Source organism: Euprymna scolopes, chromosome 23 (assembly GCF_053919585.1).
Source record: "Euprymna scolopes isolate OS-2025 chromosome 23, ASM5391958v1, whole genome shotgun sequence".
NCBI classification, from domain to species: domain Eukaryota; kingdom Metazoa; phylum Mollusca; class Cephalopoda; order Sepiida; family Sepiolidae; genus Euprymna; species Euprymna scolopes.
Genome location: NC_136504.1, coordinates 77,837,371 through 77,861,376, shown reverse-complemented (window position 1 = coordinate 77,861,376; position 24,006 = coordinate 77,837,371). Strand labels below are relative to the sequence as shown.

Genomic DNA, 24,006 nt, shown 5'->3' with positions numbered 1-24,006 from the left:
AAAGAAATAGCGACAGCTAAGAGGGAATTTACTGAAACCACCCAAAAACACATCGAAGCACAGAAATTAGGAACCCGAGACTTCTGGAAAATCTACAACAGTGTAGTAAATAATGGGTAATCAACAATTCCCTCACTATCCAACAATCATGAGGTTGTTTGCTCAGCAACTGAGAAGGCTAACTTGCTTGCCAGACGGTTTGCCTCCAACTCCACACTGGACTCTGCTACCCCCCCCCCCCCCCCCCGGATTCCTTTACAGACAGACGCCACATTAGATGATCTGAAAATCATTCCTGCTCAGGTGCATGCTATCATAAGAAAGCTTGACACTGCAAAAGCATGTGGACCTGATCTCATCCCGGCTGTGCTATTAAAAAAGTGTGCCGCCGAAGTAGCTCCAGTTCTCTCCAAACTTTACAACAAATGCCTTAATGAATCTTGCTTTCCTGCCTGCTGAAAAACTGCTTCTGTAGTGCAAGTTTTCAAGAATTCTGGCGAAAGAACTGACCCAGTAAATTATCGCCCCATTAGCCTCCTCCCACTTTTCACCAAAATATTTGAGACCATATTTAACCAAGCTCTAGTACATCACCTTACAGATACTAAACTTCTGACTGAGCAACGTCGGGTAGCCCCGCTAATACTTGAATAAAATTAAAAGAAGAAATTTATTTGGTGAGTCTTTGAAATTTGAAAGGAATTTTAAGGCATTTAAACTGGCTTTAAAATTCTTAGCAAATCCTCATATAATTAAGATTGAAAGCTTTGGAAACTATTGACATCTAATAATTTTATAGAGATTAAAAAAATTATATCAAAATTATAGTTTTCATAACAATTTGATTCAATTAATAATTCAGGATCCAACACTACCAAAATAATTGAATTTAACTTTCCAAATCCTATTTAGAAAAAGTAAAAAAAAAAAAAACTCCTCAGTAATGTCAGGAAGATACGTTTAGTCATCTGCATAGATCCTTGGTTGACTGTAAATTTGAATATGCCATTATAATCGAATTCATGTGAACACGTTCAATATCTGAGTGTTAAAATAAACTTTAAAAAAAGTAAGCGGTTATTTCAGTACTTGTGCATTTAAAGAAGGGGGTGGGTTAGCAGAGTCCAGTGTGGAGTTGGAGGCAAACCGTCTGGCAAGCAAGTTAGCAATCTCAGTTGCTGAGCAAACAACCTCATGTCCAATTTCTACTGTACACTCTTTAACCCTTATCCTTGAGTGGCCTCTTGGCCTTGATAATGTGGTGATGCCTATGTAAAAAAAAAAAAAAAAGAACCAGATTTAACTTAGCTTCCGGCTCGGATTTCTCTGGAGCATGACATCAACAGCCGGATAAAGCCAAGTGTTGGTATGAAATAATACTACGTAAAAGAAAAATAAAATAAAATTTTAAATGTAGAAACAGGAAAAAAAAGCAAAAACCTACTGTTCATTTAGATTATTAACTGAAGAAAATGTCTTTATTTTGTGTCAAATTTTAAGCAAAAAGTTTTTTTTAATAAAATTTTTTTTTCAATAACTAATGGTAACTTTTTTTTTTTTACTGGTGCACTTATTGAAACTGAAATAATGCTATTTAGAAAGCCATCCTTAACATGGAGAAAGTTGTTTGTAACAATTCAGTACTTTCACCTAATAGTTGAATAAAAAAAAGATATCGTAAAACTTTAATTTAACTTAAAAATACTATTAAAAATACTATTGTGTAAAATTTTTTTGTCTGATAAAGAATTTAAAGTATTTTTTATATTTAAAAAAAAAGCGAAACAAACTTTTTTTTGTATTTTTCTTTTTGGCAAGTATGTGTAAATAAAAACAAACAGAACTGGTAATTTTTTTTTGCCAAATCCCTGCGAGTAGTTGGAATTTTTTATTTTGTTAGGAACATTTTTCTCAGGAGGATGTATTTTCCTCAGATTTTTGGAGGGCACCAGATGACAAAGTGGACGTAGATGTGATAGCAGACGTGACAGGAAGCTCCTTACCAACTGGGTAGTTGTCGGCAATGTGAGTTAATGTAGAGTCAAACGGCTGTCTACCAATTTTTTGTCTCCACATGAACTCTAAACGATATCTGTCCAGAAGCTCCTGGTTGGTTCTGCATTTTTGTTTATTGTGCTGCTTTGCTTCCTTCCACATCCACTCTACTTGATTTGTTGTTGCCTATGTTACAGGATTTACGAAGTTATGGCTGTGGTTCACTGTTAAATGGTGGTAGCCCTTCCCTGCAGAATTTCTTTTTTACTAGTGGAAGGAGGGTTTCAACATTCCTATTTGGTATGCTCACCAAGAAACCCTCTTTATTGACAGGGTCATATCCATCAAAGACCCAGCAAAGGGATTCCTGACAAAGTAATCCTGGCAAATGTCTCGCAGGAGATTCTTCCAATCAACACTTGTGTGCAACCCACATTAGCGCTGGAGGTTTCTTGTAGTCGCCATCTTGAACGTATACTGGTAAATAATTTTCAGGATGCAGGCGATCCTCAGCCGCGATTTAGCAAACAAGGTCCCATTTCTAATAGTTGTCCAATGGCGACATTTTATGTTGCTGCATCTCTAGTCGTACCCATCTGTGAGGCTTGCTTGCTTGACTAGTATGCATTTCTGGCCGCAGGTTGAGGACTTCGACTCTACCATCAATTTTCTTTGCTGGCAAAACTGTATCATAGCCTCCGGGGTTTGGAGCTGGTTAGATAAGATGGTCTAGTTCATTGTCTCTATTATTTTAGCATCAGTGTTTTTGAATTTAAAGTAAAAAACAATGAAATTTTCTGTTTCTTTCTTGCTTTCTTTTTTTTCTGTCTTCCAATTGGTATTGGAATTCTCGTCTGCTGCTCGGGCGGGCCAACGCGCACGTGCATCGAGTTGAAACTCGGCGCATGGCGTTGTGATTGGCTGATCACCATGTTACGTCAGACAGCAGCTAAACCCGAGCTGTTGACATGTTCCGGGGAAAATCCGAGCGAAATGGTGTATTATGCCTGGTTCATTAAATGCACAAGTACCATTATTTCTTACATTTTAAATCTGCTTAAACTGAAATATATTTTTCAAATTTTACTTTTTGCTATAAAAGCATTCTTTTGAAAAGAATTTTAAAAATATAATTTAATTTTTAATAAAAAGATCAGATGTTCTTATCTCTTGATTGTTCAATTGGTTTTTAGTGTTTAATTTTATTGTTTTAGATATCCAAGATGTTAACTCATCACCTGCTGTCCAAAGACGAGAAACAATTTGTACTCCTGGAAAAGCATCTCTTTCATATGCACCGTTTGATGTTGGCAATGAAATGCGGAGAAGCACTTTGGTTCCTTCTCACACATCAAGAGACAAATGGCGATTGCCACCAACAGATGCACTTTTTTCTCCACTTAGGTAAAAATGTTTTAATTTTTATCAAATAATATTTGCAACAAAATCAGAAAAATGTGTAATGCCACTTACAAGTTATGTACACGTATATACATTTTTAAAACTGTTGTTCAAGCATCCTTTGAATTTGTTTGTGGTTAGCTGCTGGACTGCATCATGGGAAAGTATGTCCCATGGAGCAATTATGTAGGCAGAGTAAGCAGCTTTTCACTTATAATGCCAAAATGGTTGACAGTTCAGGTGTGTGTGTGACCCCAAAGACCCCAGTATGATACCAGAGTAAAAAAAAAAAATGATCCAGAGATCGACTATTTATAGTGTTGTATGTTATGATTAGTTTGTTCCAAACTTTGCTGTTCAAGTGTATGTAGGCTCAATCACAGAAGTTGCACCTCGTAAGTTAGCATGAAAAGCCCCATTAGATACACATTTGAAGTGAAGAATATCCTTCAGATATGGGTTGTAAGCTTGAACTTCTTTCTCTAGTTGAACAAGAGGAGAAATATGTTAATGGACACATAGTTGAAGGATTTACAGATGATAAAGGCCCTTGAATTTTATTTGCTGCCACAGTATATTGGATGAATGGTTTGAAGGAGATGGACATTTAAAATGTTGCTACACATTGCACAAATTTTAAGCCGAGTAAATATGTTGACTTATTTTTAATTGCATGAAAGCAGTTTAGAAAGCAAAATCCTTAAATTGTCGGTTCTTGTACAACTTTTGAATCGGACAAAATTGACTTTATTTTAGTCTTAGGTAAACAGCCATAAGATGTCAAAGTGTTTATCCAATGAGAAGACAAGAAATGCAGACGATAACTTAAATCGTAAATTACGTTATAAATTGACGATTTTCAAGAATTTTCATTGGAGAAAAAAGTGTAAAAAAACTGAAAAACAAGTAGTCAACAAATAACTTTTACGAAAGGCAATTAAAGTAGGTTGTAAAACTCTAACATGAAATATGATTATCACAACAACAGGAAATGCTTATAAGCCTTAGTCTTGTAAAGACCAAGGAAGGCAGAAAATAGTGAACAGGAAGAGGATTCTACAAGCCTGTAGTTGTTTGAAAAAACTACTGGAATAATAAACTGTACTACAATGGGGTATCAAAACAGCAAATTGATGAAGACTACTAAACCGAGTCAAATCAGCTGGAGCAAAGTAAACAGGTAATATATCAGACAATTTTGAAAAACATATTCCATAATAGTATTTAAAGAAAAAATTGACCCTAGCAACATCACATCCATGATAGAAAGGGTGCAGAAAAGAAGAAAGAATGGCACCAGTCAAATTATAAGTTTTTGCATCTTATGAAGAACTCTCAAATTGGACAGATGACAACAATACTTCATACATGGTTTGATAGTGGATTTGTAGAGATGTGAGAAAGTGTTTAGCATGATAAAGAGAACCAATTTTAAGAGAAGCAGAAAGAGCAATGGATTTAACATATGAACTTTAAGAAAGATTTGATGAGAAAGAAAGACCAAAAAGTTTTAGTTAATTTCTTTCCAAGAGCAGAGCCATCTATAAAAATTGAAGAAAAAGGGGCACCTATGATTAAAAGCCACAAGTTGAATCTTAACAGAATTGAACAAAACAAGTCATTTCACACCCCAGTCCATAACTAAACCCAGGTCAATTTCTAGATTAGCTGCATATTTCAACTGATAAAGGGAAAATGGGTGAGCAGCAATACCAGATAAGAGAGTGGTATTCATTGTTTTGAAAAAAACACAAATTTCATTTGCAATTTTAAAAAATGCATTGTTTTGAAAAAACATATATTTCATTTGCAATTTAAAAAATTGCATTATTTTAAAAGAACCACAAAAAATTTATTTGAATTAAAAAAAAAAAAAATGGTTTTAAATGAACCACAAATAATTTTCATTTGTATTAAAAAAAATGCATTGTATTGAATAAACCAGAAATATATTTCATTTGTATTTAAAAAAATTGCATACAGTCGGATTTTTGATTCCTACCTGTTTTTTTAAATTTTTTTTTTATTTTGCTTGTTTCTTTTGCAGCTGTGCCGGACAACGCGTAGGTTTGAACTGTAAGGACACAGTTATAAAGTAACTTTGACGTTACACTACTACTATTGCTTCATCAACACAACCTTCATTATCAAAATCTGTTTGACATTGAGCAAACAATCATTATTTTTCCAATTTTATCTAAAAAAATAAATGAATTTTGCAATCAGTTTAAATTTTCATGGTTTTTTTTTTTTACTACCTTACATATATACACATGAGAAAATTGAAATTGCTTAAATATCTCAATAATAGCATACATAGAAAGAATTTGATGATTTAAAATTAAATTTGATCAAAAAATAAGGAAGTTATGATTATTAGGTTATAGTCAGCTAATGTATTTCCTAATATCCCTACCGAAAGCGGTGACAAGTCAAATCAGTTCCTTTACTTTTGTTGTAAATTTCACCCATACTTAGGGTTAGTGATAGTTGTGGAAGAGATTTTATTTTGAGACTTGGGGTTAGTGGTAAGATTAAAGGAGATTTTTTAAGGGTGGAATTTATCACTCAGATAATCAGGTTAATGGTACGGCATTTAGGAGATGTAGTGGTAATGTAATTTTTATATATATATATATATTTTCAAATTGAAAAAATATCAAAAGAATTTGGAGTACTAACTGCTCTAAAAAGTCAAGAAATGAGGGGATCATTAAATTTATATGTGAAATTGATCTATCTCTACTCAATTCTAAATTATCTTTGTTGTCAAGTTTTTAAAATTATTTTTTTATGGTATTCACAGAATAAAAAAGTAGAATCTTATTTTTTTTCCTTTTAATTGGCAGTTCTAAAGTTAGGTATATTTAAAAACCGATATTTCTTGAAGGAAATTTTATAAAAAAATTACCAACAGCATTAATTTTAAACAAATTTTTTTTTTTAATTTTTTTTTAAAATATAGTTTATTAAACTAGATTTCAAACTGACAACTGCTAACTAGATTATAATTATGGGTGTTAGCAGTCAAATTGTTTGTTTGTTGAAAAGTGAAAAATTATGAGGGAGAAACTATTTAAAAACGGATGGTACCAAAAGAGAAATCAATAGAAAATTATAATTTTAACGCATTATCAATAATAAAAAATATTAATTTACTTAGTACTTGGGGTATGAAAAATATTTAGAAAAAATGTTTGAAACATCGAAATGTTGAAGTTTATTTTAAAAAAAATGAATGGATGAGTTTCTTTCATACCCTGACAATAAGTGAGATTGATGTTTATTCTAATTGTTTTTTAAATTTCATGACGAAATTTCTCATAGGGGATTGGTACTAAGCTTCTAAATACTGTGGCGGTAAAAAGATCTGATGCAAAATGTCCGTGTCATAGTACTAACATTTTTATTATTACTTTCCTAAAATATATTCAAATATATTATGCAGATTATTATTTATTAAAGCATGTGAAAGATTTCCGATGTAAATTATGATATATTCAGGACTTAGAGTTTTGCTTTTTAAAATATGATTATTTTAATATTTAATTGAAATCTTGAAATATCCAAAGCGTTTTTATGATCAGTTGTTACTAATGACAACTGAATTTTACAGAAATTTTTTTTCTGTTTCTGTTGTTGTTATTGCTCATTGCTGTTGTTATTTTCGGGAAACTACTAGGGGAAGAAGGTGCTTGTGGTCAGACAAGTTGGAAAATTGGTGGGTGGGTGGGGGGGATCTGTGCCTCAACTGTTGTGAAATTCTTCTGAATTTCAGATTTTTTATACCATTGATCGCTCATATCCCTGGAAGTGCTTTTCAATTGTCGATAATTTCCAGTTCTCAAATTCAGCTATCTGTTGCATATTAAATACTTCAAATGGTTCTGAGATGGAAGAATATATAAAAACTGATCAAAATTTATTGTAAATATCTTGTAATAAATATTGAAAAATACTTCAAGATACATTGCATACAATCTTTTAAACATAAGTTTTTAATTTATTTTTAATTTTTATTTAAGATTAAAGCATCTGTAAAAAAAAACTTTTCTAAGGAGATGAACTATAATTCTTATATTTCTTTTCAGGCAATATACTGATGATGATGGTTTTCAGTCACTACATCGCACAATAAATCTGGATTTGTCAGATACAGAATTTGATGATAAAATAAATGACACCGTAAGTAAAAATTATAACGCATGTTTTAATCTATTATATAGAGGATAGTTGTTTGTATGTGTGTATATTTATATGACCAGCTAAAGGTTCAAAATTACAAAATAAACATCCACAAAGTTTGTATATATTCTTGATCAGTGTTGTCATTATTCATCTGGATGAATAACATGTCAAATTTAGGGGGAAAAAATCCTTCTTTGACTGGGATAGAACGCATCAGACAAAGTTGATTTTCCAGCCATTTCATGTCCTAACTAAAGGAAAATGACTTTTTTTTTTACTCAAAGTATTACTTCCTTTTTGCCAACTCATTTGCCGAATCTATATAAAGGAGAATTGTATATGTGTGTATGTTTAGAGACAGGAATAGGTTGGACTGCAGAGAAAGAGGGGTGAGGGGAGAAAGAAATGGATGAAGAGAGGTAAAGAGATAGTTTTAATAGAAATGTGGGCACTTCTACAGAATTGGGATGAGATTTTCGGAAATCGTAAAACTGAATTTCACATGGAAACAAATCTACATATTCCTCATATTTTTAAGATGACTCTAGAAGTGTAAGTCATGTTTAGTTTAAGAACAGTTTCTGATGGCTAGTTGTTCTACGCAAGTCCTGGAGGTGACTGGTTCTCAGTAGACAGTTCTCGAGTTGGAATCCACAGAGCAAAAGATTCTTCCCATGTTGACACGGAGAAAACATGTAAAGTTGCTACAGAAAGGTTTAATATTTATGGAGCAATTCTGGTTTCTGATATAAATATACATGCAATATGTACCCGTTTAAAAAGAGTTTTTTGTTTTGCTTTTTTTTTGTTAATTAAAACAAACAATGCAAAAAAAAAAAAATTAGGACATTTTTGATAAGAAAGAAAACTAATGTGCATAAAAAAATAAGTCAATTCTAACTTATGCAAAATAAGCATGCAAAAGTATTTGTCAAAAAGAAAATTTGCAAAGAAAATGTTTGCAAAAAAGTGATGCAAAAATTATTTATCAAAAAGGAAATTTACAAAGAAAATGTTTGCAAAAAAGTGACTTTTTTGTAACGTTTTTTAAAAATTTTTTATTTTATTTCAGTAAAAGTATTAGTTACGCATTAATAGGTTAAACTGTTAAATCAAACAAAATGGATGCATTTGAATGTCTTGCCCAGGACTTTTTTTTTCTTCAATATATAGAAATTTATATACATACAAAATAAAAATTATTCAAAATAGAATCCTCCAACAAAAGCAAAACGCTTTAACTTTATTCTCGTTGCAGGTTTCGTGAATACATCAGCGATATTTTGTTCTGATGATATGTAATTCAAGATAATGGATACCTTTTTCACCTCGTTTTTTATGAAATGGTATTTTATATGCTTAGATCTTTGAATTATTGTGTTCTGTGCTAAGACTATACTAGCTTGATTATCGCAATTAATTAGTATGGGGTTTTTAGTTAATTTTGGCTCTAAAATAGTCTTTAGGATATTTTTAAGGTAGAGTACTTCCTGGGTCGTGTGTATGATCACGATAAATTCTGCTTCACATGTAGAGAGAGATACAATCTGTTGCTCTTTAAATTTCCATGAAATAATAGGCCCATTTTCTGAGAGTCTGAAACAATATCCAGATATACTTTTTCGATCTTCGTCATTTCCCCAATCTAAATCTGAAAATCCTGTTAATTTTAGGGGATGTTTTGATTTTCTAAATACTAGCTTCTGTTCCTTTTAAATTACGAAGGACTTGTTTAGCTGTTTAAATCCTTTATTGTCGGCCTTGATAATTTTTGTGACAGTTTTGTTACTGTATAGCATATATCAAGTCTAATCGCAGTCATTAAATATACAAGACTTTCTATGATTTCTCAGTATAATTTATTGTCTATTATTTCAGATTCTGTGTGTATATTTTTATTAATATCATTTTCGACTGGTGTAGAGCATTTCTTGCACTCTCCCATTCCAAGTTTTAATAGTATTTTGTCAATATATCTCAATTGATTCATCATAATAAGTCCTTTCCTTTGAGTAAATTCTATCCCCAAAACCAGGATATTTTGCCAAGATCAGTCATTTTGAATCTTTTACATAATTTTTTCTTAACATCGGTCAGCATTATGCCACAATTTGATGCGATTAAAATATCATCGACCCATAAAACACAAATCAGTATTTTATTGTCTGTGTTGAGTATATAAACAGGGGTCTGCAGCACATTATTTAAATTGTTGTTTAATCATATAATCGTGAAATACTGTATTCCAACACTGAGCACTCTGCTTTAAACTGTATAATGACTTGTTAAGTCGCCACACGCTATTTTTACTTTTTATTATAAATCCCTCTGGAGGGGCTGGTGCTCCCAGATCAGGCTGTCTATTGGCTTCCTGAGATGAAATGCACCTACATTGATGTTCCTTTTTGTTTTTCTACTCTCTTTTATAAAACTTGTGTTCTACAAAAACAAAAACAACAGCCCCCTTCCCTTCCCACCTTCTTTTTCTTCCCCTACTTTCCAACCGGCCCTGTCGGGGCATTAGAATACACCGACTGCTCCCCTGCAGAGAGTAAAAGTCTCTTAATGGGGTCACCTGTTGACCGTGGGTGGCAACCTGTAATGCCTAAGGACGGGATCCTGGTGATTGAGCAGATCATGTTCAAGGTCCTATTAGGACATGAAGTGCAACATGCCACTTTGGCCCTTACTTGGGTTAAGACAAGTGGTTGGATGGGCCCCATCCAATCAATCGGTTGGTCATGACTAGCACTAAATTAGACAAACACAACAAGAAAATAGGCTCACGCTTCCCACATTAGGGAAAAAACTGATTTAGTAAGCGGTGGCTGGAGGGTCAATCAACTTGCTGAAGAATGGATAAAACACGGCTGGAAAACTTAACATCTTTTCTAGAAATGAGGCCATTAGAAAAGACGAAGGAAACACGGGTGCATGAGTCCATCAGCAGGAAGAGTATACTTCTCCTGTATCCTTGTTGTATTGGGGTGAATGGACCCCCCCCCCCAATACTTCCCAAATAGGGCTCCGAGGTGGGTGGGGAGCAGGAGAAATGAAAAAATTAAAAATATTTAAATGGCAAATAAAAAACTTCAAAAAAGAAACCGTTGTGAAGTTTCAGACAAATCTCGTTCAGAAACAGAATCACAAAACCAAAATCTTGTTCAAAATCTACTTTTTTTCATGATTATTGAAGCAACCGAAGGAGAACTGATAACAAAAGTGTCGCCCTTCAAAATAGAGAATATTTTCTCAAGTATCAAACCAAAAATAGTAAAAAAAACTAAATAACAGCACATTACTAGTGGAAGTAGAAAGCCAAAAGCATATCACAGAAATCTTTAAATGGAGACTTTTTAATAACAAAAAAATAAAAATCTATCCCCAAAAATGTTGAATACTAGTAAAGGAGTAATCAGGAATTCAGAACTATCACTGTGTTCCTTGGAAGAAATTAAAATTAACCTAAAAAATCAACGCGTTACCAATGTAAAAAGGATCCAAATTAAAAAATATGGTGAAACCATCGATACAAACTCCTATATTCTAACCTTTAATACCCATCAAATCCCAAGTAACATCAAAATACGATATGGAAAAATAAATATAGAACCGTACATACCAAACCCTCTCAAATGCTACAATTGTCGAAGGTATGGACACCATCGAGACCGGTGCACACACTCTCCAGTATGCATGAGGTGTGGAGAAAACGAGACCCACACAGATTGCGAAAAAGATCCAAAATGTATTAACTGCCAAAAAGGCCATAGTGCAAATTCAAAAGAATGCGACAAATGGAAGAAAGAAAAAGAAATTGAAATAAAATATACAAAAAATATAACCTTCCAAGAAGCTCGTAACCTAGCCGGAAATATAAAATACTCAGAAATAACCAAAAAAAAAAAACATACAGCATACCACCGGACCAAACAACAAAAGCAAACCTTTTTTTTTTTTTACACAGGCGTCACCACTTATCAAGGCCGATAGGCCACTCAAGAATAAGGGTTAAAGAGTGTACAGTAGTCAAAAGGACAATATAGTAATCGATAGTAATGGAAGTTCGGTAAATTTGTTAACTTAAGTGGACGGCTCATCAGAAACTTGTTCACGTTGGACTTGAAGACAACCATATTATAGACAGCTGGAAAGCAGGAAAACGGAAGACAATTCCACAGGCGTGCAATTCTAAGAAAGAAGCTTTGATCATGGAATCTACGTTTAGGTTTAGGCACAGAGTGGGGAGAATTATTGATAGTGTTTTCAGCTAGTCGAGTGTTTCTTGTGAAAGTTTGGCGAGGGAGGACCATAGATTGAAGCTCAGTTGAACACTTTCCATGAAAATAACGATAAAGCAGAGACAAACTCGCAACATCTCTTCTGTGAGATAGAGGTTGCAGCGAAGAGTAAAGGACATCTCCCACCAGGCCACAAAGTCTATTTTGAACCCTATCAAGGCAGGACAAGTCTTTTCTAGCAGCTCCTACCCAGATGTGGCAACAGTATTCCATCCTTGGACGTATCTGACTCTTATATAGATAGAGAATAGCATCAGCAGTGAGATATCTACTGGATCGATAGAAGGATCCGACCATTTTTCCAGCAGCCTTGGCAACAGATTTGATATACATATTCCATTTAAGATCAGGAGTAAAGGTCAAGCCCAGAAGCCTGTCAAAACTTGAGGCCTCCCCAAGACGAGAGCCATTCATTTTAATTGATGCCAGATGTGGATCAGAACGTTGATGATGTAAAGATAGAAGCTTGGTTTTAGATGCATTAAAAGTAACCAGCCACTCCTTTCCCCATTATTAAACATCAAACCAGAAGACATTATGAAATTACTCAATGAAGTAAGGGAACTAATGGAAGAATTTAAAAAAGCTATAAAACAAATCTACAATGAAAATAAAGATTACAAAACTGAACAAAACTCCCAAACCAAAACTCAACCCAAAAGACCCACAAAACCCCAAAGTGCTACAACACCTACAGAAACAACCCCTCTCACCGGAAAAAAAAAAAGAAAAAAGACATCAAAAAGTGCCCGTGAAGGAAAAGGAAACAAACCACCAACCAACAAAGAAGCTAAAACCAAAATAAACAGACCACGTTCATCTTCCAGACCAAGAGACTCAATCCAAAACAGATTTGAGGAAATGGACACGGAAGATCGAAGATCAGACACCAACGACTAACAAAAGTTAAAAACAAATGCATAAAATTTAATCATAACCCAAAAAGTCATCCAATGGAACTGCCGGAGCCTAAAACCCAACATAAATGATCTATTAATTCTTATAACAAACCATCAACCAGCCATCATATGTCTCCAAGAAACCTTTTTAAAAGCTAATGATAAAATAAATATAAAAAACTACAAACAATACAACCACATCCACAATACCCGACAGAGAGCCTCTGGAGGAGTATCTATACTTATTAGAAATAATATCCCACAAAGCAAAATTGATCTAAACACTAATATTCAAGCCATTGCTGCAGCAGCCACACTACACAGAACTATAAATATCTGCACTATCTACATCCCACCGCAAGATCCAATAGACAAAGCAGAGCTGAACAAAATAATCAGTTACCCAAACCCTTCTTACTGTTAGGTGATTTCAGTAGACACAACGATATATGGGGATCTGCATACTTGGATAAGAAAGGGAAGAATCTTGCAAAAATTATTAACGACAATGACTTGTGTATATTAAACAATAAATCCAACACATACTTCCATTCCACTTCAGGCACCTACTCAGCATTAGATTTATCTTTGTGTGACCCTACTATCCTCATGGACTATAACTAGAAGGTTCATGGAGTAGCGACCATTTTCCAGTGATTTTAACAAATCTAAAAGAAAAAAAAATCCATCTCTCCCAATGGAAAATAAAAAAAGCAAATTGGGAGGAATATAAAAAATGCCAACAAAAACTCTTAGAGGAGGAAAACCAAAATAAATCCATAGAATACTTCTCTAAAACTTTACTAGCCATTGCACATGAATGTATACCTAAAAGTAGCAGAACAAACAAACAGCAAAGACCCTGGTTTAACAACGAATGCCAAAAAGCAATTTGCCAACATAAAGCTGCCTTACGAAACTTCAACTCCCAACCAACAAAGTACAATTTAAACCTTTTTAAGCAAAAAAGAGCAATGGCTCGTAAAGTTATTAGAGAAGCAAAAAGATCATGGAAAGACTATATAAATAAAATAAACTCAAATATGAACCCCAAACAAGTGTGGAACATGGTAAGGAAAATTTTGGGTAAAAACTCACCCTCCCCTTTAAATCATCTCCTACAAAACAGCATCAAAATAACAGAGACAAAAAATATTGCGAATCTTCTTGCTGAAACCTTTCAAAACAATTCCTCCAGCAAAAATTACAGTCAATCCTTCCAAAAGATAAAACAAGATACAGAAAAAAAGATAAATAAATTAAATTTCAACTCGAACAACAAAGAAGAATACAACTATCCTTTTACTAAAAATGAACTCTTAAAAGCCATAAACGAAGCACATAATACAGTTACTGGGGCGGATGAGATACATTATGAGTTTCTGAAACAACTTCCAAATCTATAACACATCTTTTAAACACTCTCAACAAAATATGGTTCAAGGGAAAACTACCCAATAGCTGGAAACATGCTATCGTGATCCCCATCCCTAAACCAGAGAAAGACAATTCAGATCCACAAAATTTCAGACCAATTGCATTGACAAGTTGTCTCTGCAAAACATTTGAAAGAATGATAAATAAACGACTGAATTGGTATCTGGAAACGAATGACTCAATTGCCAACTTACAAAGTGGTTTTAGAAACAAAAGAGGAACAATGGACAACATAGTCCGATTGGAGACTTTTATCAAAGAAGCATTCATTAAAAAAAGAACATGCAATAGCTATCTTTTTTTATTTAGAAAGGACATATGATACAACATGGTGACAGGGTATAATAAAAGACCTTTACAACCTTGTATTAAAGGGAAGACTACCCATACTGATAAAAGATTTTCTATCTGATAGAAGTTTTAAAGTAAGAATCGGACACACCCTATCAGACACCAAAATACAGGAAGGAGGAGTCCCACAAGGATGCATTTTATCAGTTACGCTATTTAATATAAAAATAATATTATAAATTTTCTAAACAATGAGATAAATGGCTTCTTATATGTGGATGACCTTGTAATCTGCCATAGATCCAAAAATATTCATATTTCAGAACGCCAACTACAAATGTGCATAAACTAACTAACACAATGGACGACAGAAAATGGTTTTAAATTTTCAACAACCAAAACTAAATATGTCCATTTCTGTAATCATAGAAAAATGCACAATGACCCTTATTCTCAATCTAAAAGGATAAAAAATCGAAATAGCTGATCAATATAAATTTTTGGGACTTATTTTTGATAAAAAACTCTCCTTCATCCCTCACTTAAAATATTTAAAACAAAAATGTTTCAAGACTCTACAATTATTACAAATACTGAGTGGGGATCAGATTGCTCATCGCTCTTAAAATTAATATAGAACTCTGATAAGAACCAAACTAGATTATGGAAGCTTCATATATGGTTTAACCAGAAAAAGTTACCTTAAAACTCTAGATTCTATCCATCACACAGGATTAAGACTTGCCCTGGGCGCATTCAAAACCTCTCCGACAGAAAGCTTATATGCTGAAGCCTATGAACCTCCACTAAAATTGAGACATGAAAAATTAGGCTTACAATATTATCTAAAACTAAAATCAAATCGCAAAAATTCTGCCTATCAATGCACTTTCAATCCCAACTACACACATCTATTCAAAAAAAAAGAAAATGCAATTAAACCCTTTGGTCTCTACATGGAAGAAACAATAAAGCCACTTGCAGACAACACAATAGATCAAACCAGCATCCACGAGGAAAATCTCCCAGAACTCTCACCCTGGCTGTTAAAGTCATACTAGACCTGACAATATATCCTAAATCCAATACTCACCTTGCAGACTACAGAGAAAAACTAAACAACATTCTGGATTTTTATCCAAATTGGACACACATTTACACGGATGGTTCCAAAGATCAAAACCAAGTGGGATGTGCCGCTATTTCAGAAAACACTATTCAGCAGAAAAGGTTACCAAATAACTCCTCTATCTATAGTGCAGAAACTACAGCCATAAACCTGGTTCTAGATATCACCAACCAAAACTCCAAAAAATTTATAAAATTTGTAGACTCATTATCAGTATTAGAAGCAATAAAAATCAAAAATTAAACAATCCCCTACTCATCAAACTGTTACAAAAGATCCATTCTATCATGCAACACAAAACTTTCTTTTGTTGGATTCCCAGTCACTACGGTTTCCATGGAAATGATAAAGCTGACATGGTGGCCAAAAATTCCTTAAAATTACAAATAAACGACATAAAGATCCCATATATGGATTACAAACATTCAATAAACAGTTTTATCACAAAGAAATGGCAAGAAAATTGGAACAATTGCCAAAACAACAAACTCTTCCAAATTACCCCTATACTTAAAAAACCCCTCTATATACCAGAAAATCACGTAAAGAAGAAGTAGTCTTATCACATATCCGGATAGGACAGACATACATAACTCACTTCCACCTACTAAAAAGTGAAGAACCTCCCAAATGTATACCATGTCACGAAACTTACACAGTGAAACACTTTTTACTTGACTGTCATGATCTCACACGAATTCGTCAACACTACTACAAGTTTAAAAGAACTCTTTGATAAAGAAAATTCTAAAACCATTCTAAATTTCTTAAAACAAGCAAATCTTTACCATAAAATATAAAAACCATCAAATAACAAACTACACCAAAACATTGGCCGAATATACCCAGCGAAAATCGATTCTGAAAGTATCAAAAATTTAAATCTTGTACTCAGCATTAAATGACCCAAAGAAGCTTGATATGCTGGTTAAACAAACGAACAAACCTCTGGAGGGGTAATATAAATTTCACTGTCTATTGGGGCATTCAAATAAACATTTTTTTATGTCCATTTGATGGATGTTTAGGTCATATTGCGATGCGATTTGTAATAAAATTCTGATTGTCGTTAGGTTTGTGGTCGGTGAAAATGTAGAAAAATATTCTATACCGTAAATCTGAGAGTATCCTTTAGCAACAAATCTAGCTTTGTACTGTTCAATGCCTGATTTCTATAAAATGGGTCTTTTTTGTAAAGACCCATCTTGTAGAAATAACACGTTTATCTTTTGGGAGAGGTACTACCGTATAGGTATTATTTTCAGTCAAAGCATCTATTTCTTTTTTTCATGGCTATTTTCCATTCATCACAATGTTCTGAATTAATATTAATTCTATTTTCCATTCATCACAATGTTCTGAATTAATATTAATTAATAATTAAATTAATATTAATAAAATTGATAATCTTTCATATTGTCGACCACAAAAAAATCGGGCCGCCTTCTATTTCTTTTGGGGTATCTGTTGACTTTATCATCATCATCATCATCATCATGGATATTCTTGTCTCCGTCATCTTCATTGTCTTCATTTGTTTTAATAATTTGAGGAAATATAATTTCATCCTCTTCATATGACGGGGTTTCGTCTTTCAAATTAAACGTGTCTGTGAATTTTACACATCGGATTTTTTTTATTTTATTTTTCTCTGGAAAGAATACTAAATTGGCTGAACTGTTTTTATCGTATCCAAGAAATATAACTATTGGTTTTAATATTTAATTTACTCTTTGAACCAAATTACATGCATTTGGCTTAAATTTGGTTTTCTACCGCAGAAAGCTTCATCTGGGGTTTTAGATAGTGTTTTGTTAAAGCACCCGTTGCATATATAGGCAGCCGCCATAAGTGCATACGTCCAGAGGCTTTTGGGGAGTTTTGATTCAATGAGTAGCCATCTTGCCATTTCAAAAAGTGTCCGCCAGGCTCTTTCTGCAGTCCCGTTTTCGTGTGGCGATCTAGGGGCCGATTTTTCATGCTTGATATGATGGTTAATTAGTAAAAGTTCAAAGTCTTTATTGGTGAATTCCGTACCGTTGTCAGAGTGAATACACTTTACTTCACCATAGGGAGCCATGTTGGCTATTTTTTAGTTGCTAGCAGGGTATCAGATTTGTTCTTTAAAAAGTAAACCATTATTAAACCTGAATGGTCATCTACGAAATTCAACACATATCTATAATGTTCTCTGGCCATCGGTTCCACGGGACCATTCAAGTCACAATGTATTAATGATAGGATTTTCTTGGCCTTCTTGCCTGATATCTTGTTTTAATAGTTTGTCATTTTTCCCTGCGTACAAATGTCACAGTTAAAGTTTTCATTCCATCAACTACAGTCGGCAACTTTTTGATATTAGGACTATAGCAGTGTCCAAGAATTTTATGCCATGTTTGTAAATCATGGCAGGCAGTTTTCGATGGGACTACGCTATTTAAATAATATAGTCTTCCATTTTCTTTAATATCGAATACAGTTCCGTTTGGGTACACCAGTTTTGATTTATTGGGACTAAAGTTTATATTTGCAGCTTGTTTAATGGCAGCTTGTACAGAAAATATATTTTGTTTAAATTTTGGGATTAGAAGAGTGTTTTCTAGAATACAGAAACATAGTTCACCTTTATTGTTCCTTAGCGAGATTTTAGCATCGCCTCTTTTCAAAACGATATCATTTACTCAACTGCCATCAGCAAGTTCTACAAAATGATTTTGTGGCTTAGAGTTTGGATCAAAATTGATAAAATCAGAGTCCTTTGTAATCACATGTGCCGTTGCACCACTATCAAGAAAATTATTGTTTGTTGAAATGAACATGAAAATAAGAATGTATGTTCGCTAACGGAGCTCTCCACATTTTTAATGGAGTCGCCCTTGAAAGTCCAGTATCTACATTGAAAACTCTTGTGATTAGGTCAGCCACAATTAAAGCAAATAATTTTTGTACTTAGGAGAAAAATAGTTTTTGGCAAAGTTGCGGTTTTTATTCCTGGCATGGGTATAACTTAATTTTGGTGTTTTTATGTGCGCATTTTTAAATTTCATGATATTTGTAGATTCGTTTTTTTTCTATGATCATTTTTTAGTTTCCTCATGCCACCTTGAATTGACTAAAAGTCATGGGTTTTTCTTTCTGGGTTATCACGGTGGTAAATGGCTTGAAATCATTCTGTAATCCCTTGGGGACCATGGAGATTAACAGACTGTCGCTTATCACAGACATTTTTAAAGAATTTGCAGTAGTTTTGGCTCTTATAATCTGTAATGGTTTTGGCTTCCATTTGTTTTAGGGAGGTCAGTTCAGTATAAAAGAAATAATTTTGGGTTTTCCTTTCGATAAATAATGCTCTCTCAATATCTTCAATGCTTTGCAGCCATTGTTCAGGGCTAGTGATAGAGTTTGGTCATCTAAGGACTGTATTAATTCCGCAAAGACAGTTGCATTCTTTTCAATGAGGTCGGGGTCATTTCTGTTTTCAGGTTGTGTTTGAAGTATTTTGTGTAGCTTTTGAATTCGATATCCTAGAAATTTCACTTGCCACAATTCGAATTTTGATTCGGATCCATCAAAATAAAGACGCATGTTGGGTCCATAACCTCTAAAAATGTAAGTAGCAATACACATGAAAAAATTGAAATAGCTTGAAATATTTCAATATTGGTATGCATAGAAAGAGCTTGATGAGCTAAGAAAGAATCTTTTTAAATTTTTAAAATCTGATTAAAATTAAGGAAGTTATGGCTATTTTTGTGCCTCACACGTTTGGATATTTTCCCCTCTTTAAGACCATATGCGTTTCGTCACATTTTTTACACTACTTTTTCAGTAAAAATGTCATATCTTTGTTAAAACACAAGACTAAAAAATGAAATTTACTGTATAAGTGTATTTTTGTACAAGGAATCAGAATATGCAACTGAAAATCTCCCAAAGTTTATGGTTTCCAAATAATCTGCAGTAAATGTGCATAAATATGCAGCAATTCCTTAAAAATGCCATGTATCCATAAACAGAAAAGAAGTTGGAGAACTCAAAGTTGAATTGTAATGTGCTTTATGTACAAAAAACTTAAATCTAAACATAAGACCATTTAAAAATGAATATATTGCAATATTTCTTTGGTATTATTGTAGATTAACACCTTCTGTTTAACCCCACTCAACTCCTTCTGACCACCCCTCCAAAATGTGATTCTAACTTTTTAGGAAATTATGTATAAAATGCCATGAAAAACTTTAATGAAAGATAAACAAATTATTTTAGAATTGAATGTAAAATAATTTCCTATTACAGATCATTCTAGCATTTTAGGGCAGTTAACTGTTTTTTTTCTATGGGAAAATATGCATGCTTTTTTTTTTTTTTTTTTTAAGATGATTATGTGTAGTTTTAAGAGGGTTTCTATGCAATGAGAATATGTGGAGGGTTGCCATTCGGACTTTGAATTAATTGTAGGGCTAAGGAAAATTATGTGTGAACATACTGAAAACTTGACAGAGACAAAGCTAACAAAAACAATATTAGAGGGGGGAGCGGTTAGTTTCACAAAAATTTAATGTAAAATAATTCACCATTTCCTGGCCATTCTAGCATTTTAGGACAGTTAACCAATTTATTTTTATGTGTATTTTCTTTAAGGAAGGATCTATTTTTTGTTTGTTTGTTTTAGATGCTTGTATGTGGCTTACAGAGGTATTTTGTTTGAGGGGGAGGGGGGCTTGCCACTCGAACTTAGTGTTATTGTTAGGGTTAAAGAGTGTTTTAGGAGGAGACTTGCCACACATAATTTGGATTAGAGGTGAAGTTAAGAGAGCTTTTTTTCAAAGAGAGCGTTCATCACTCATATTTACTGTTAGCGGTTCATAATTATTGGCTTTATATTATATATTTAGTTTTAATTTAATAAGAAACTGCGTTGCGAAATTTCAAAGAAAATTCCATAAATTTGTTGATTTCTATTTTCGAGGTTGAAGGTGTTAATTCCATAGGCCGTTTATACTACGCTGGAGCAGGTTGTAAAAATATCTTTCGCTTAATAAGTAGAAAATAAAATTAACGAAATAAAAAACTTCCTAATTGTTGTTTGATGTGTTTTCTAACTGCTTTTAAAATTTCAAGAATATTGATATAGATTTTGAGGGTTTGTATTACTATACACATAGATTCGAAAAAGTTGTCAAAAAAACAAATATATAACAAATAAATGTTATCAAAAGCAAGTTACTTTTCTACCTAACTGGATAATTTTTTAGCGTTTTTATTTAATGTAACATGTTTATTCAGCTTGAAAACAGTGTTTACCGATGTTTTGGAAAATTTTAAATGGCGCCCGCCACCCGACTCTCTTGAAACGGTAAGTTTGGGGAAAAGAGTTAAAAATAAAAAAGTAGACAAAATACTGCTAGAAACTCGCTCAATATATGTTACCGTGACATAGGCTGACATATATTCGGTGAGTTTTTAACAGTATTTTGTATAGTTTTTTTTTTTTTTAAATTTTTAACTCCTTTTCTCAAACTTACCGTGTCAAAGAGAGTCGGGCCGGGCGCCATTTTTAATTTTCCAATACATTACATCGGTAAACACTGTACGTTTTTCGAGCTGAATAAACATGTTACATTAAATAAAAACACTAGAAAATTATCCAGTTAGGTAGAAAAGTAACTTATCTTGCCTTTGATAACATTTATTTGTTATATATTTGTTTTTTGACAACTTTTTCGAATCTATGTATAAACGAGATTTTGATACTTATTTTGATTTTGAAAAAAAACATTTGTGGCTGTTCGCAGTAAAACATTGTTTTAATTCGCTGTTCAAAACTAATTTAAAGAATAAAAGTGCATGCAAGCTATATATCTACAAAAGTTTATTTTGTTTTTTTTAACCATGTTTTTAAATTTGACGAAAAAATGTGAGAAATTGCAACAGATTCATAATGCCGAATTGGTTGGGATTGTTGTTATACATTCTGAAAACCGAATAGTTCTAAACTAATGTTATTCTGATAACAAAATAGCTCTAATTAAACATAAGAACATTTATATTCATATTTCATTATGTTTTCATTTTGTTTCATTTTGTTTTTCTTAATTATTTTCATTATGTTTCATTTTGTTTTTCTTAATTCGTTCTTGAATAAAAATTAAAGAACGCGTGTTTGTTTATACACTGTGCTATGGCTGATTCTACAGGCTGTAGCTGCTGCTGCTAGTAATATTAACTTCATTTGACCAAATTCGATAAATAGAAACAATGTTTTTTTTTTCGGGTAGGTCCTTTTAAATTATCAATTACCGCGGTCCTACTTAACATAAAATAATACTTTTAATTGATAAAGATAGTAAAAAGATTGATTTACTTACTACTGGGTGTCTGAAGAATTTTTTTTTCAAAATGTTCGATACTCGGCATATTAAAGTTTATTTTTAACACGACAAAAAAAGAAATGGTCAAAAATATTTCGGACACTTGACAGTATTAAGATTAACACCTCTTCTAATTGGTTCCCAAATTTCATGACGAAATTCTTCATACAATCACGGTACGGACCTTTAGAAAACAGGGGGGGGGGTCATTACAAAACCTTACCGAAAACGCCATTTTATGACGTTCACATTTTTATCAATTTATTTGCTTAAAACTCTTAAAATATATAATGTACATTCATATTTATTAATTCATTTGAAAGTATATTCATTTCCGAACAAAACAGTAGTAATTTGAAGACTTGAAGTGCTTTGGTTTAAAAAATATGGCCATTTTAGTAGAACTACCTTGAAATCTGTGATTATCCAAAGCGTTTTTTCGTCCGTGTGTATTACTAGTGTAAGCCATGTTTAGTTTAAGAACAGTTTCTGATGGTTAGTTGTTCTACACAAGTCATGGAGGTGGCTGGTTCGCAATAGACAGAACAGTTTCCGATGGTTAGTTGTTCTACACAAATCCTCCATTTATCAACTACAAAATTTTGTCCTAATACTGTAGAAGCACCGAAAAGTGTTATACTTTTTCTCAGGCAATGCTGAATAGTCTTGCTAGTAAATACAGTACAAATATACTTTTTGACCTGTACATTTCATTCAACATTCAGTTGATTTTAAATTACAAAAAAAGATGTAAATTATTGAAGAACATTTTTAATGTAAATTTTAAAGTTTTTTTTTTTTTTTTTTTCATTGAATACATTTTATTAAGATTTGTTTAAATCAGTCTTTAATAGCCTTTTTTTTAAGTCTGTTTTTCATTTAAAAATTTTTCAAGCATTTTTCATTGAAAACATTTTAAATCTGAATTTTATTAAATATCTATTTTTGCAATTGAAATAGATTTTTTATAAAATTCAAATGTAAAGTATTTTCTTTAAAAAATTGTTCATTCTATAAGAAATGTAAACTTATTGGGGAAAGAAAAAAAGAATAGCTTAAAGTTTTAAACATTTAAAATTGTTTTTTCTATAAATTCTTGCTTCATTCATTAGAAGCTTGATAGAGGGAATTGTTGCATTGAAAATGAAAATTGTTTAAACATTGAAAGAAAATCTCTAAAGAGTTTTGTTTTATTGCTAATCTTGACTAAGATAAACTTGTCAGCTGTTGGGTGATTGTCCATGTTGCAAAATTGTCATTGTATATGTGGCTAGAATACAAATCCTTCATTAAACTAGACCATGTGTCATCTAGATATATATTGTTAGTTTTTGTATTTTTATATCACTCAGCAAGTATAATTTTAAAGATTTTGTTTCTTTAAGCAGATTGTTGAGAAAGAGAATCAGAATCAAGTTGATGTATTTGTGGCTGATGTTTTTGATGAACCCCACCAGAATTTACAGAAGGAAAGTTTTTCACGTCTCGATGTTTCCATTTGTAAAGAAGATTCAATTGCAAAAGTTATCTGCCACACACCTCGTTCTGTAAAGAAGAAGAAATCACTCAGTCAAAGGTTTGAATTTTTATTTATATTTACAATTAGACAATCTATGTAATAATTTTTTCTGTAAACTCTTTTCAAGGTATGTTATAACAATACATCTGTTTATTAATGAGTTAGGTTCATCAATTGAAATGCAAATATTTTAAATACTAAAAATACCAAATTTGTGCTGTCAATTTTATATTGCTCATCATTAATATTTTATGTTCCAATATGAGGCATTATTTTTTCTTTCTTTTGACATTCTTGCTAATTGGAATGGGCAAATTTTTATTTGCTTCTAATATTGAATGTGTTCATTTTCAGTGTTTGTGTATGTAAACCCGGTTGTGAAATATTATAGAAAAACGTTATGAAGTAATTACTATTAGCATACACCAAAAATTATGGAAAATAATCAAGTATTTTTATTTATGAAATTTAACCA

General features: G+C 32.5%; 1 protein-coding gene across 6 annotated transcripts in view; it reads left to right on the top strand.

The window, feature by feature from the left end:
- Nucleotides 1-24,006, top strand: part of LOC145246022 (uncharacterized) — a 231,371-nt gene that overhangs the window by 107,517 nt on the left and 99,848 nt on the right. For 4 of the 6 annotated variants that reach the window (XM_080107843.1, XM_080107844.1, XM_080107841.1 and 1 more), the window contains 3 exons: nucleotides 3,210-3,399; nucleotides 7,488-7,581; nucleotides 23,398-23,588. In XM_080107843.1, the coding sequence (XP_079963969.1) occupies nucleotides 3,210-3,399; nucleotides 7,488-7,581; nucleotides 23,398-23,588 (475 nt within the window). The remainder of the gene's footprint in view (nucleotides 1-3,209; nucleotides 3,400-7,487; nucleotides 7,582-23,397; nucleotides 23,589-24,006) is intronic. The other 2 variants (XM_080107846.1, XM_080107842.1) reach the window with 1 other exon arrangement.